Genomic DNA, 14,559 nt, shown 5'->3' with positions numbered 1-14,559 from the left:
CTGAACAAGAAATTGCAATCCAAATCCCAAGGCTCCAATGTCTTGCAGGAAATTGCAACCAAAAGAAGGGAAATGAACTGAAAACCCCAAATTTGCCAATGTCCTACAAAAGCCCCAAAACTGCAAGTGTCTGTAGATGACTACAGTGAGACCCAAAAAGGATTATAGCAAGCAAGAACCAAGAACCTGGTTCACAGCCAATGCCGAAACAGGTACGGAACCCGCACGTGCGGAGCTACGGAGCAGGTACAAGTTGCACAGGTAGCTGATCTATAGGTACGTGTGTACGAAAGGCATGTACGCTTGTACGAAAGCAAGTACACCTGCATGTACGTTTGTACGAAAGCAGGTGCGCATGTACAAAAGGCAAGTACGACGTAGGTGCACCTGTACAGAACAGGTGCGACGCGGGTACAGTTGTACAACATAGGTACGGCGCATGTGCAATTGTACGACATAGGTGTAGTTGTACAGCGCAGGTATGTACCACTATACGGATGACGCAGGAATGCAAGCAGTTGCAACGGGCAGAGCAGCAAGGAGCGAAACTGTACGGCAAAATGCGTGACCTGTACGAAAATTGTACGAGCGTCCGTACATTCGTACGGACTATACAGATGGGGCGCAACTCGAGCTGTTGGAGGTTGGGAGCAATGCAAGTCCGGAGACAAGGAAGCAGGTCCTGGAGCTCTAATACCACTATGGGTGCGTGGAGTGTGAAAGCAAGCACAAGAGTCGATGCTAGGAGCTGAAGACTGTCACGTCAACTAGAATAGAGAAAATGAAAGTACAAAGCACATGAAGATAGACCCTAGGACTAAGTGTCCTAGGTGTCACATAGGACTAAATGTCCTATGTGGCATAAAAGGCACTAAAACACTAAAGTGCCTATAACTATGCCTACAAGGCACATACCAGGGCCCATAGGGCATCACTACAACTAGGAGAAGACGGCCCATTAGCCAATGTTTTCAGGCCCTTTCTCATGACGCCCAAGCACGACTTTCGGCTTTACGTCGTAGGTCAACCTTACAAGACCAACCAGCGATCTCCATGGACGAGGACCTCACTCCACTACAGGTTGAGCAAAGGCATTTTCTGTTGCAACAGCGGGATCAGGCTCGCAAGGAGAAAAAGCGGGTAGTAGTACGAGATGGACGACTCCTTACAGGCCCCCGTCAGGCACCCACCTCTCCTCCCGCATAGGGAGGCGGGGTCTATGAGACCCAGACATCTGAGACCCTATCCTGTACCATCTGGAACTGTAATGGTCATAACCAAGAAACTTCTCGAAATCCTATACAGGTCACGACATAGTCTTTTACACAAAGACACATCAGAGTCCAGGGCGCCCACTACCATTAGTCAGCGGGTATACATGGGAGTCTGCCTACAGAGATGAGACGAGGGATTCAGTAGGGGTTCGAGGGTCAGGAGGAGTCGCAGTCCTTTACGAATCCACACTTGTGGGATCCATCTCAGTGGAGCAGAGAGATCCACACTCCAGGTTTCTCTGAATCCGGATTCGACACATGGATAGCCGAGATTTGTTTATTGCAGTTTGCTACTTCCCCCCGAGACCTCTCGCTTTGCCAGAGATATTCGAGGGGAGGATGAGACATCCCCATTTACTAGTTTTTATTAGTCCATTGTTGACTTCTCTAGCCGCGGGGAAGTCCTCCTAGTTGGGGACTTCAACGCGAGGACAGGCGCTCGTCAGGCACTACTCCTCGACTTCAGGGATGATTCCACTCTACTACCAGACATTGACCTTGAGGAGGCACGTATGCTCCGAGTTTCGGCTGACAGACAAGGACCGCTCACATCTTATGGGAAGGCCCTATTAGATCTCAACAGGATGCATGATCTCATTATCTATAATGGTCTTGACAGATGGCCCGCATTAGGTGGCTTCACTTGCTTTCCACATGGGGGAGGCTTCAATGTTGTGGACTACATCATGGGATCCCCTGCCTTCACATCTCACATCACTAACTTTACTGTAGTACCTCTCCCTCCAGGGGCTGATCATACCTATCTTTTCTTTAGCATTTCTACCCCTCGCCGCACAGCACTTTCTTCACACCACCCGCTCCACCCGCCCACCACCACCCAGGACCGTATCCTATAATAGCTTGTACGATGATGAGTGTAAGGCTTTACGCCGTCAGCTCAGATTCGAAACAAAAAACAGCCTTCCAAGCGAACCAGAGATGCTACGCGAGTACTGTCGTCTGGTACGCAGGAAGAAACTTGACTTCGTGCGCCAGAACGAGAAGGAGCTACTGAACATTCTGTTCAAAAACAACTCTAAGGACTTCTGGCAGAGATTTCTAGAGAGACGGTCCCCCCCACCACTCATTGATACTCAAGTGTGGTCTGACAGTGTGGTCTGACTATGCACGCACACTCTATGATATCCCTAATCAGCCAGCCCCTAACCTATCACATATGCTACACCCCACATCCTGCACCCTCTTCACTAGTGGGGGATAAAGGATGCCGTAATGAAACTTCATAATGCCCGAGCGAAGGATCATGAGGGACTATGTATTGAGTTTATTGCATATGGGATTAACCTCCTAGCCCCGATCTTGGCCAAGCTATTTAATCAAGCTGTTTGCTTGGGGTTTCCACGCACCTAGACCATCAACACTATCTCACCCATCCACAAGGCAGGGGATCCCATGAACCCGAAGAACTACAGGACCATTATGATTAGACATGTCATGTCCAAGATTTATGCATCAGTCCTTGATTCTTAGATCAGCAGATTTGCGGAGTGTCGAGGACTCAGAGCAACGGGACAGGCCAGTTTCAACCATGGACCACATTCTCGCGCTCAGATGTATCATCGAGGAGGCGAGGGCACGGAAGCAGAGGGTTTAATGTTGCTTTGTGGATTTCCACAAGGCATTTGACACCGTTCCGAGAGCCCGCCTCATACGACACCTATAGGATTTGGGTTATGACCAAGAGATCATTTGGGCTATCATGGCACTTTATGAGCAAGTTTCAGGCAGAGTCCGGACAGGATCTGGATGGACAGACGAGATCATGAGCACTATCAAGGTCAAACAAGGGTGCCCATTATCACCTATCTTGTTTGGCCTCTACATCGATGACCTCGAGACAGTGATGCAGGCACAGGGCGGGGTAGGTTGCTCTCTCGCAGGCACGCTGATCCGAATATTACTTTACGCAGATGACGTGGCTCTCTTATCTTCCTCAGCAAAGGGCCTCCAAAGACATCTTGAAGCACTACAGTCCTTTTGTGAGTCTCATGATTTGAAGGTCAACTTGGGTAAAACCAAGGTTATGATCTTCAATACATCTCGACTTGTCATGCGCAATGAGCATTTCGCATTTGATGGGTCCCCTGTTGAGGTAGTCTCATCATACACTTATCTGGGGGTCGTCTTTTCCGGACCCATCTTCACCATGAGACCCGCGATGCAGGCGCGCCTGAGCAGAGGATATGCTTCATTGGCTAGACTAGAGAGACAGTGCTTCCGCTCTCACTTTCAAGATCCACGGACCAAAGGGTTGCTTTTTGACTCCTATGGCAGTCGATGTTGGGGGCCATACTTGTCAGATTCAGAGTAGGCCAGGGTGAAGCAACTACAAGTTCTCATGTTATCACGGATGATCCGTGGTAAGCCATCTGTCCCTCACCAGATCTCGCGGAGTTTGGGTCACCCCCATTACAACTAGATGCTGCATTTCAGGTCATTACGTATCTGTACCGAGTTAGGGAGTATGGGGATTACACATCCGGGTGTAGGATACCATGGCTAGCACTGTCCTCTTCTATGGCACTTGCAGCAGGGGGAGACCAGAGGTGCTGGTATGCACGCACAGAGAGATGGTTTGTAGGACTAGGGCTCCACATGGACAGACTACCTCCTTTCCAATACAGCATGGATGCTCCTTTCTCTCCCCTCCTATCACACGAGGTCAACCAGGTTATCCGTGAGGATCTACTACAGCTACACACATTCCGAACTTGGTTGGGCCCAAGTGATCTTCCAATGAAGCTGGGCTTCTACACAGATCACTTCTTACATATCACAATCGAGGGTTTCATTGATCCACCAGGATACACGCAGATTCACCTACTCCACTCGCTGAGGATCTCCCTTGGGCAGTTACGGGTCTCTTCACACAGACTTCGTATCGAGAGCGGCAGAGCAGAGCGGTTACCCAAGGAGAGGCGCATATGCACACTATGTGACATGTAGGAGGTTGAGACAGAGAGCATTTCATCTTCAGGTATCCTGTTTACTATGAGATCCAAGGGCGTTTCTACTGCCTCTTGAGAGAGAGTTGTGGGGTTTTGGCCCGTTTCCTCTCCTACCCAGACCAGCGATGTTTGGCTGGTTTCATTCATGAGGTGCTCAGACACCGCGATAGGATACTCCGAGCATGGAGACAGGAGCAGACTTCTTCCTCAACTGATACCTCTCAGAGCTCTATCACGGAGTTCTTTCGCCAGATCACATAGACCCCCAAGAGGCGAGACCTCGACATGACCGTGACCCGGAGCCTGTGACCCGATAGCTTAGACAGAGGGTTGACTCACATATCATACTTGGGGACATCCCCTCCTTATTTAGGGTCGGAGCCCAACCGATGGGGGTCACAGTGGCCCAGGACTGCACCCCTGATAGTGCTCTATTGCTGACCTCATGCCTCCACTTCCACAGCCTCATCCATCCTAATGTCCTGCTGTTGATGATGATGATGATGATGGTTATGATGATGTCGACAATGATGCTGAGATTGATATATATAGTCGAGATATGACTATGTTGTACTTAGGACTTAATACTGCCATTTTGCTTTTTTTGCATTCTGCATTGGTGTGGATGCCCGTTTAGTAGCTCCACTACCACAGCTCATTGTATTAGGTTTTTCACATACCACAACGCTTTGACAGTAGTTGTAGTTGATCTTCTCTTTCCCATCTCTTTCGTAGAGGCTTTTGACAAACTGAATCATGTATTCCTATTGTGCCTGGTAAGCATTTTCTTTGTCTTCTGGCCTTCCCATGTCAACGTTTCTACTACTAGCCCTTGTGTGTCTGGAGCTTTCCCATTAGCTAGTGTTTTCAGGCCTTTTCCTATGTCCTCGTTGTAATGATTCCATTTGTTGCCTCAATAGTATAGTTGTGATTGATTGTCTCTTCCCCATCTCTTTCGTAGAGGCTTTTGACAAACCGTATCATGCCTTCCTATTGTGCCTTCTTCTCTTGGATTTGTTGCCATGTAATTTCTAAAAAAACTTTTTGGGATTTTGTTTCAGCTCCTCAAAGCTCTCAAGCTGTTCTTTCTTGAGAAAAAAAAAATTGTTCCTACCACCTATTTATATGTTCGAGCTTTGTCCTCCTCCTATGCTGTGTTTGTTGTTTTCCAGGCTCTATGTGCATCCTTACAATCTTTGGTCATACCAGTGATTACATGGCATCCCACACTTCTCCCCTTGCTCTTAGTGAAGCATTTTTGCAATGTTGACAGCAATGTAGAAGGGATTTTCCCTTGTGTCATTGCCGCCTCTCTCTCCCTTTCATAAATATGAGCTTTTTTGTATTCCATTCTTAACCTGGAATTCGTAATAATTCTCTATTTTTCACAGCATTACTTGTCCCCATTATGCCTATAGACATTGCCCTATGGGCAGACTCAAGAGACTCCTCAATATTGATATATTCAGTCATGTGCTTTGCATGTGAATTTGTGATCATATGATCAACTAGACTTGATCCTTGAGCTGCCTTGCATGTGTATCCTCTTGTGTTTCCGAAATTCATTGTGCCATTACATATGCAGCCCAAAGCATCTACACACAATGTGAGGAGTTGCCTCCTCATATAAGTGATCTCCCTGGCATCATTTGATGTCCTTTTCCAGCCTCTTCTTCCTTCATTATCCTCTTCAACTTCATCCATTCATAAGGGATCTCTGCCCTCTGTTGTCATTATGCCTTGCATTGATCCTGTTCGTGCATTGAAATACCTTGCCCCAACAATTTGGAGAAGCTGGCTATATCCTCATACATGAGGGGTTCTCCTCGGGATATGTTCCTGTTTTTTTAGTAGATAGGTGATTATGGGGGTGTGAAATAGCATGCTGCCATTTGATATTCCCCTCCATTGCCATGATACCCAAGCACATATTGTTTGTGTGGATCTTCTTTTACAACTTTTGCTAGTTTTTCCCATGTCATTCTGATGTGAGAAGCTATCCCACCAAACCCTCATCCTCCTATGTGTGTATTTGCATTCCATATTGATGTTTTCATGAATCCTTGTGAATTTCCAGGGATGTGTTCCACTCATGCTCCCATGTCTACAAAATTATAGGTATGTCTGTCTCAGCTATTTCCTCTTCACGTCAGATGACCTTGTCCATGGTCCAACCTCCTATGTTCCACACTTCGATCCTGAGGGTCTGGAGTCCCTATGCTTGTTTCCGTTCCCCCTTACTTTTTCCTGTAATGCCTTTCCATCTTTCATGTATGCACATTTACCTTCCTTTCTTGCTTTTCTAATTTTTTCAAGCTCATTGATTTGGGCATATTGGCTCCTCATAAGGTCCTCATCAATCCATATGAAGTGTCCCTTAGGGTGATGCTTGTGGTCAAGCACTTTGAGGCAAGATTGAGTGCCCTTTTCTCCTTTCCTGCCCATCCGGAAGGCTTCTTGCCATTTAGTGGTTGTGCATTGTTTTTTGAAAAACGTGGGTAAGCACTTTCTCTATGTCCTCATCCTCACTCTCTTTTGTACCATAGCCTCATATATTTGCCTCCCTGTTGACCCTGTAGAACTTGACATATTACTGTCAGGCATTTTCTTACTGATAAATATTATTCTCTTGTGGGTAAACATCATCTCTCTCTGCCCTTTTCTGCAGCTTAAATGTTAATGTATCTTTTTTCCAGATTCTTACTTGCCTTCAAGCAATGCCTTCATACTATTCTTATCAGCTGGAACGGAGCCTAGGGCTGCTCCCAGCAGCAAGATGTGATCTAGGCATGGCCTAGGGATGCTCACAGCAGTCACGCACCCGAGCCAGCAGCCTAGACTGCCAAACAGTGCCTAGGCAGTGCCTGGGACATCCCACAACAGTAGATGGCGATGTGACTACCGGTGTAGAGGCTTGGGGGGGGGCACTGAGGGGAGGGGGAGGTGTACACACATCAGAGAAAGATATGATGACCACAGAGGCAAATCTATCAGAGCAGCCAACTGCAAAGGTAGAAAGTTCTCTAAAAGAAGTTTTGGAACACCGTAACAAGGTAGTTGGACTAGCACACAAGCTTACTCCACAAGTACTAGCCACAGCGAGAGTCTATATTCTTTTCTCTCACCAGATGTAAACAATATTTGTTGATAGTGATCACCAGTCCCATAGACCTTGAAGAGTCTCAATAGGACTTTAATACAATCATATCATATCATATCCCTCTCTCTCCCCCTCTTACCCCTTTCCCCTTCCCTTCCTCTTCTTCCTCCTTCCTCACAGCTCGTTGTATCAGGATTTTCAGTCTCATAGACCCATCGGTCTTCCGAAGACTTTAATAAACTTTCTTTTCTTTCTTTCTTTATTTCTTACCCCTGTCCTTTTCTAGTACAGGGATGGTGAATTTTTCAAGCAGTGCCATTCACAAGAGGGTGTAGTGACCACCAAGGCTACTTTATTTGTAGTCTTGGGCTCAGCGACAACTGCTCTTACACTTGGCATCAGGCTAGAGGCCAGTACGTTTGTTGAACAGCCTAAGTAAAAATCAAGTGTCCAGAGGGTGGAGTATTGAGCTCGAATGAATGGATGCTGAGGTACTCAGTGTAAGAGGCCCAGATACTACCAAACCCATGCAAGTAGAGTTCATGGTCCTGTCCACCCTCTTGTAGATGGCACCGCAATAGAGGCTAGCCATTACTGTCTGAAGTGTCACATGATCTCGCACAGGAGATTCGTCGAACTTTGGCAAGAAGATCTGGTGTGGGAATAGAAGAGTTAGGTGTAGTTTATTTCCAGGGAAATTTGATACAGATGTTCATGAAACCATTCAGTCAAAACAATAGTTCAAGATAAGTAAACAATAATGTCAAGGTCCTTGTAGCACTCTCTTTATGAAGACAGACCATCAACACAGCTTGCCTTACCCCAACACATGCACCTCGCTGCTGCTATGCAGTTTTTCTCTAACCCCCTTGGCCTCACCATCCCATTTTCTTTTCTGAAATGAACTGTCCTCGTCACAAGAAGAAGTGTCACCATAGTCCATTTTCTTGCTGTACCTGTGCAGAACCATAGCATTAGGCTTTCCAACCAATAATTCAAATTTCAAGAAATCAAGACATTGACTTATCCCTGAGAGCAAGGTTAGCATTGACCATGGCCATACTCTTGCATATCATAAAAACAACGTCTCTCTTACATTGATATGTGCTTGCTGCTTCTGTGTACTTCATTTCTAGACCCCCTGGACTCATTATCCCATCTGTCCTCGTCAGACCATCGGTTAGTGGCATTACGGTCCTGACTTTTCTTGCCATGCCTGTGACACTAGATATCAGTATGTGTTATGGAAATACCACAAACAATATTGTGACACGAACAACTTCTACATGTCCTTCTAGATATTAATTCACCGAAAACTTCCAATATCCTTGTATTCAAAGGCTTCAAATCAACAGATCATGAGCCTAGTGTGTTTTACCTTGAAACACGCATTTCACTGCTGCTGTGTATTTTTTCCCTATGCTTTGCCTCATCATCCCATTTTCTTTTGTCAAGAGGACTGTCCTCATCAGACCACCAATCATCGTCATCATATTCCTGACTTTTCTTACTGTACCTGCAACATTAGCATAGCATCAAGCATTCTTGCAAATAGTCCCAATAAATCATCCCATCATGAAATGCCTTCTGCAGATTATAAAAGATCTGGCAACATTAAAATTACTGCAACTTGCTATCAGTATGTCCAACCATTTGCTAAGGGTAAAATTACCATTTAAAAATATAACGAATTCTAGCCTCCCAGAATTGTATATAAAGAGACCAGGAGTACCATGTGTTATACCTTGACACAGACATCTTGCTGCTTCTGTGCACCCTCTCTGTATCCCGTTTAGACTCGGTGCCCAGTTTCTTCCTCTCAAATGAACTGCCCTCATCAGATGATTGGCCAGTGTCACAATAGTCGTTACCTTTCTTGCTGTACCTGTGATATTATAATCGCATCAGATGTTTTAGCACACAACTTAAATAATGTCATGAAATCAGCAATCTCTCGAGGATCAGCCTAAGGTATGACAATGGTCTGACAAATTCCCCGCTCTATACCACTGAATTGATTTTTGCTTTCCTAGAAAATCAGTCACTGAGAGTTTTGACTAAATGCATGTACCAGTTATGATTGCAACCAACCAAAGTGCAAAAAGTATACTTATGTGGCATTTTACCAGATTAAAACACGTTATATAACATCAGATAAATGGAACAGTAACACAACAAGTCCATTCGAAAAATATTGGCACTCTCGAAGATTGAATAATGTGACTGACAAGATAGTCTTACATTCTGATGTGCCTTCCTCTGCTTCCATGTCCCCTATGTAGCTCATCATGTCTGCTTGAGTAACGTATCTGATAATCATCCCTGTCCCTTTTGTGTTTAAGCGAGAGCTTGCGGTGTCTATAATCATCCTCGTCAGCATCATCTGCCCCATTTTTTCGATCATCATTCCTTCTGCGACCAAAAAGCTGATCCTGTTCCAACTGCCATGATCTTGGAGGAGGGGTATCCCAATCTGCCCAATCATACTCTCCCCGGGGATTACGAAAGCAATGCAGGAAGTTGCAAGCAGTTCCATGTGAACAAAGCTGTGACCAAGCATGTACAGCATTATGAATTGGAATGCGTGTACAGCAAGCAAGCAAGAACAAATTTCCTGAGCAAGTATGTAAAGAAAGCCAGAGGACAAAATCCAGGGATAGTACCCTATGATGAGCTTTCATATACTCCCCACAGAGTGCTACCCTCCATCTCGTCACACCAACAAACTCACATGTTATCTGAAACCACACGTAGACCATCAGAATCCTTTCAAGAGCAAATACGAAACCTTTTTTAAGCTAAAATAAATCTCCTCTTCTGGTCAGCATGTGCAAACCTGCTTCCCCGCATAAAAGCGACCATTTATCACATTATAAGCGCCTATAGCCGAATCCACAGACCGATAGTGTACATAAACATTTCCTCGAAGATGAGGTGATCCATTGGTGCATACCTGAAACATAGAATTGTGTATCTAATCAGCCCATGTAGTGGGTACCTACAGATGCATCACCTAGCGAAAGGAACAGACATAGAAAACGAAGTTTCCCAGTCTATTGTACAGAAGCTACAAGTTTAGATGTCTCATAGAAAGATGAGTTGCTGAGTTTTACATAAGTGCTTGCCAAGAAGGAGCCCATCTTACTCACATATTCTCAGATACAGATTTAGTATGCATTAAGATTACATAGCAATTCCAACAGCCAAAAAGCCCCTTCAAATTGCTATCCGACATTCGGGAAAAAATTCACTACAATTTTGGTCAAAGATGCTAGAGAAATTCAAAGCATGTCATGTGCCAGATGCAAAGGGACCTCCAAGAAGTGTGTTGCATTCATGGTATATGATTTGTGCCCTGTACCACTATAGAAAGAAAGAAAGAAAGAAAGAAAGAAAGAAATTTTATTAGAGTCTTCAGAAGACCGATGGGTCTATGAGACTGAAAGAAAGCCTGATACAAATCACAGTAAGGATGGAGCTACTGAAACAAGCATCATCACCCATGCTGAATCCTAAGTCTGATCATACATAATCAAATCAAATACATCTGGATGTAACAATGAAAAGAAAAGGACTAGAGCGGAGCGGAATCCTCCGTATGTCATGTCGCCCTAGCTGGTGCATAGCTGGTGATGGGACGTTGGTGCCCGTCAAGGGGTGTTGTACGTCTCGGTCTCCTGGACGAGGCTCGACGCAAGACCAGAGCCACCGTGGCTCCCGTGGTACGTATCCCGGGTCTAAACGACGACGGGAGGTCCCCCAAAGTGATCTGTGTGTCCCCTCGATGTCTCGTGTGTCGTGCTGCGGTTGTCGGGTCAGGGTCTCTGTCACGTCTGAGGCTAGAGACTGGACGATCAATGTCACTCGATGGGAAGAACACAACCTACCCCCAAAAAAAAAACCCCCAAAATAAAAAAATCCTCGCCATCTTAGCCTCTCCTCCTTCTCCACCTCTTGGCTGCCTCTACACTTCATGCTTCCGCCCCGCCTCACACTGGACGTGCCTCCCATTATGGGGGGAGAACCGGTACTCCCGCTCCCAGCTGAACACTAAGATCTGCACCCGCACCCCAAGAGAAATGGGGGACAAAGCCAAGAAAGATGACAATAACAACAACAACAAAAAAAAGCAAACGACACAACTGAGATTGGAAGATGTGAACACACGTTACAACCGAAGTGGACTCGGGGTAGACAGCAAGGCAAAAGTAGGACCCACCTCAGCTTCTTCAGCCTCTATCTCTACCTCAACCTCAACTCCCGCTACACTGTCAGTTTCGTTTTCAGCTCCAGCCTCAACTCCCTCTATCTCTATCTCTACTTCCACTTCAATCCCCGCTTCAGGCCCAGCTCTAGTTCCAGTCTCAGCTCACTCTACATCTACGATCAGTGACATACTGATGCCCATGGCACCGGTTGTTGTTCCCTTCCCCTCTTCTCCTATTACAGCTCTCGCACAGCTTATGACCCTTACTTCGGAGGTGTCATACACTGTGCCGCATTACGCTTCACTCTCCCCCAGTTTCCGGACTCAGTCCCACTCTTTCATGCCACAGTCACCTGAGTTTCAGCATGGACATGGGTGGGCTGATACACCAGAGGCTCGTGAGACCTTGCTCACTGAGATACATAGTTTCTGTGAGCGTGAGATGGAGCTGGCTCGCTTCGCACGGGAGCAGGTCCGCTTCAACCAGGAGCAGAGCCGCATCATGCAGGAGCACGCTAGGGCCATTCGGGAGCAGGCGGGTCTTATTCAGGGACTCAAACAGGATATCATGCAGCTCCGACAGGCGGTCAGCGCCATACACATTGTCCTAGGGAGTATCCCGGTGGTCGAGGCACAGATTGCGAGCATGCAATTTGCTATTGAGGAGACTTCCATATGGGTTGACGTGGCCAAACGGGTACCCGCAAGGGTCACCGTTTCGGCTACCCTCATGGAGCAGCAGCAGAGAGCCAGTAAGGCTCTCAACATCAAAGTACACAGGATCTCACGCACTGAGGCTACACCGATGGTAGATGCGACTACGTTCATGACTACTACCCTGGGTGTGGCTAAGCACAGGATAGAGAGGGCATGGCGGGTGGGGAGAGATCCCAACCGAGAGCAACCCCTGATCATACGATTTCATGACACTCATGCACGACTTTCAGCTCTACGACGCAGGTCAGTCCTTCGAGATTAGCCAACGATCTCTATGGATGAAGACCTCGCACCTCTACAGGTTGAGGAGAGGCGCTCTTTGCTGCAGCAGTGGGATCAGGCCCGAAAGGAGGGGAAGTGGGCAGTGGTACGAGAGGGACGACTTCTTACAGGCCCCCGTAGGACACCTGCCCCCTCCCCTACATAGGGAAGCGGGGTCTATCAGACTCAGATATCCAAGACCCTCTCTTGCACCATTTGGAACTGTAATGGTACCTTATCGTCAGAACCAAGGAACTTCTCAGAATCCTATATAGGCCACGAAATAGTCTTCTATACAGAGACACATCAGAGTCCAGAGAGCCCCATTCCAATAGTCAGCGGATATACATAGGAGTCTGCCTACAGAGATGAGACGAGGGGTACAGGAGGAGTTTGAGGTTTAGGTGGAGTTGCAGCCAGGATTTGTTTGTCGCAGTTTGCTACTTCCCCCCGAAGACCTCCCACTTTGCCAGAGATATTCGAGGTGATGATGAGACATCCCCATTTGCTGCCCTTTATCAGTCCATCGCTGATTTTCTAGCCGCAGAGAAGTCCTTCTAGTGGGGGACTTCAACGCGAGGACAAGGGCCCGTCAAGTACCACTTCTTGACTTCAGAGATGATTCCACTCTACTGGCACATGTTGACCTTGACGAGGCAGGTATGCTACGGGTTTCAGCTGACAGGCGAGGTCCATTCTCATCTTATGGGCAAGCCCTATTCGACCTAGGCAGGATACATGATCTCATTATCTATAATGGTCTTGACAGATGGCCCACTTCAGGTGGTTTCACATGCTTTCCACATGGGGGGGGGCTCTAGTGTTGATTACATCATGGGATCCCCTGTCTTCACATCTCGCATTACTGACTTCACTATACCTCTCCCCCCAGGGGCTGATCATACATACCTTTTCTTTCGCATCTCCACCTCCCTTCACACAGCACCTTCCACCCCACTCACTGCTTAGTCCACCTACCACGATATACGCTTTGATCGAGATCACTCACCTTCTTACTCTGGCCGTCTGTACATACTTCTCGCTTATATTGACTTCATACCCCTTTTAGAGGATCGTGCTGCCCTTGTCACCCGCTCACTACACGAGGCTACCATTCACGCTTTTCCCCACACCACCCGCTCCACCCGCCCACCACCCCCTGGAACCATACCCTGTAATAGTTAGTACGATAATGAGTGTAAGACCTTAAGCCGTCGACTCAGATCGTCGACTCAGATTCGAAACCAAAAACAGTCTTCCAAGCACACCAGATACGCTACGTGAATACCGTAGACTGGTACAGAGGAAGAAACTAGACTTCGTTCGTCGAAACGAGGAGCTACTGAACATTTTGTTTAGTAACAACTAAGGACTTCTGACGCAGATTTCTAGAAAGACGGTCCCCTCCGCCACTCACTGACACCCAGATCTGGTTTGATTATGCACGCACACTTTATGACATCCCAAATCAGCCAGTCCCTAACCTCTCACACATGCCTCGTCCCACATCCTGCACCCTCTTCACTAGAGGAGGGGTAAAAAATGCCATAATGAAACTTCATAATGGCCGAGCGAAGGATCATGAGGGGCTATGCACTGAGTTCATTGCATATGGGATTAACCTCCTAGCCCCGATCTTAGGAAAGCTTTTTAATGAAGCGGTTTGTTTGGGATTTCCACACACTTGGACCATTAACACTATCTCACCCATCCACAAGGCAGGGGATCCCATGAGCCCGGAGAACTACAGGACCATTATGATTGGATATGTCATGTCCAAGATTTATGCATCAGTACTTGACTCCGAAGTCAGCAAACTTGCAGAGTGTCGAGGACTTAGAGCAACACGACAGGCCGGATTCCGACGTGATCATGGAACCATGGACCACATTCTCACGCTCAGATGTATCATCGAGGAGGCGAGGTCACAGAAGCAGAGGGTTTATTGTTGCTTTGTGGATTTCTGCAAGGCATTTGACACAATCCCGAGAGCCCGCCTCATACGGCGCCTACAGGACTTGGGTTATGACA

At 46.9% G+C, this 14,559-nt stretch overlaps 1 protein-coding gene across 2 annotated transcripts in view; it reads right to left on the bottom strand.

The window, feature by feature from the left end:
* The window catches only part of LOC147893172 (Zinc finger C-x8-C-x5-C-x3-H type family protein), a 102,203-nt gene that overhangs the window by 22,559 nt on the left and 65,085 nt on the right, over positions 1–14,559 (bottom strand). For both annotated transcript variants that reach the window (XM_087387715.1, XM_087387714.1), the window contains exons 6-12: positions 10,180–10,296; positions 10,007–10,081; positions 9,585–9,889; positions 9,088–9,228; positions 8,722–8,859; positions 8,440–8,559; positions 8,165–8,299 (exon numbers count right to left, since the gene is read on the bottom strand). In XM_087387715.1, the coding sequence (XP_087243841.1) occupies positions 8,165–8,299; positions 8,440–8,559; positions 8,722–8,859; positions 9,088–9,228; positions 9,585–9,889; positions 10,007–10,081; positions 10,180–10,296 (1,031 nt within the window). The remainder of the gene's footprint in view (positions 1–8,164; positions 8,300–8,439; positions 8,560–8,721; positions 8,860–9,087; positions 9,229–9,584; positions 9,890–10,006; positions 10,082–10,179; positions 10,297–14,559) is intronic.

The sequence above is a fragment of the Dipteris shenzhenensis genome, chromosome 16 (genome assembly GCF_047967505.1).
Source record: "Dipteris shenzhenensis isolate YYH24624 ecotype China chromosome 16, Dip_SZ_1.0, whole genome shotgun sequence".
NCBI lineage: Eukaryota > Viridiplantae > Streptophyta > Polypodiopsida > Gleicheniales > Dipteridaceae > Dipteris > Dipteris shenzhenensis.
Note: the sequence above shows the minus strand (reverse complement) of the source record. Positions and strands in the feature narration are given on the sequence as shown.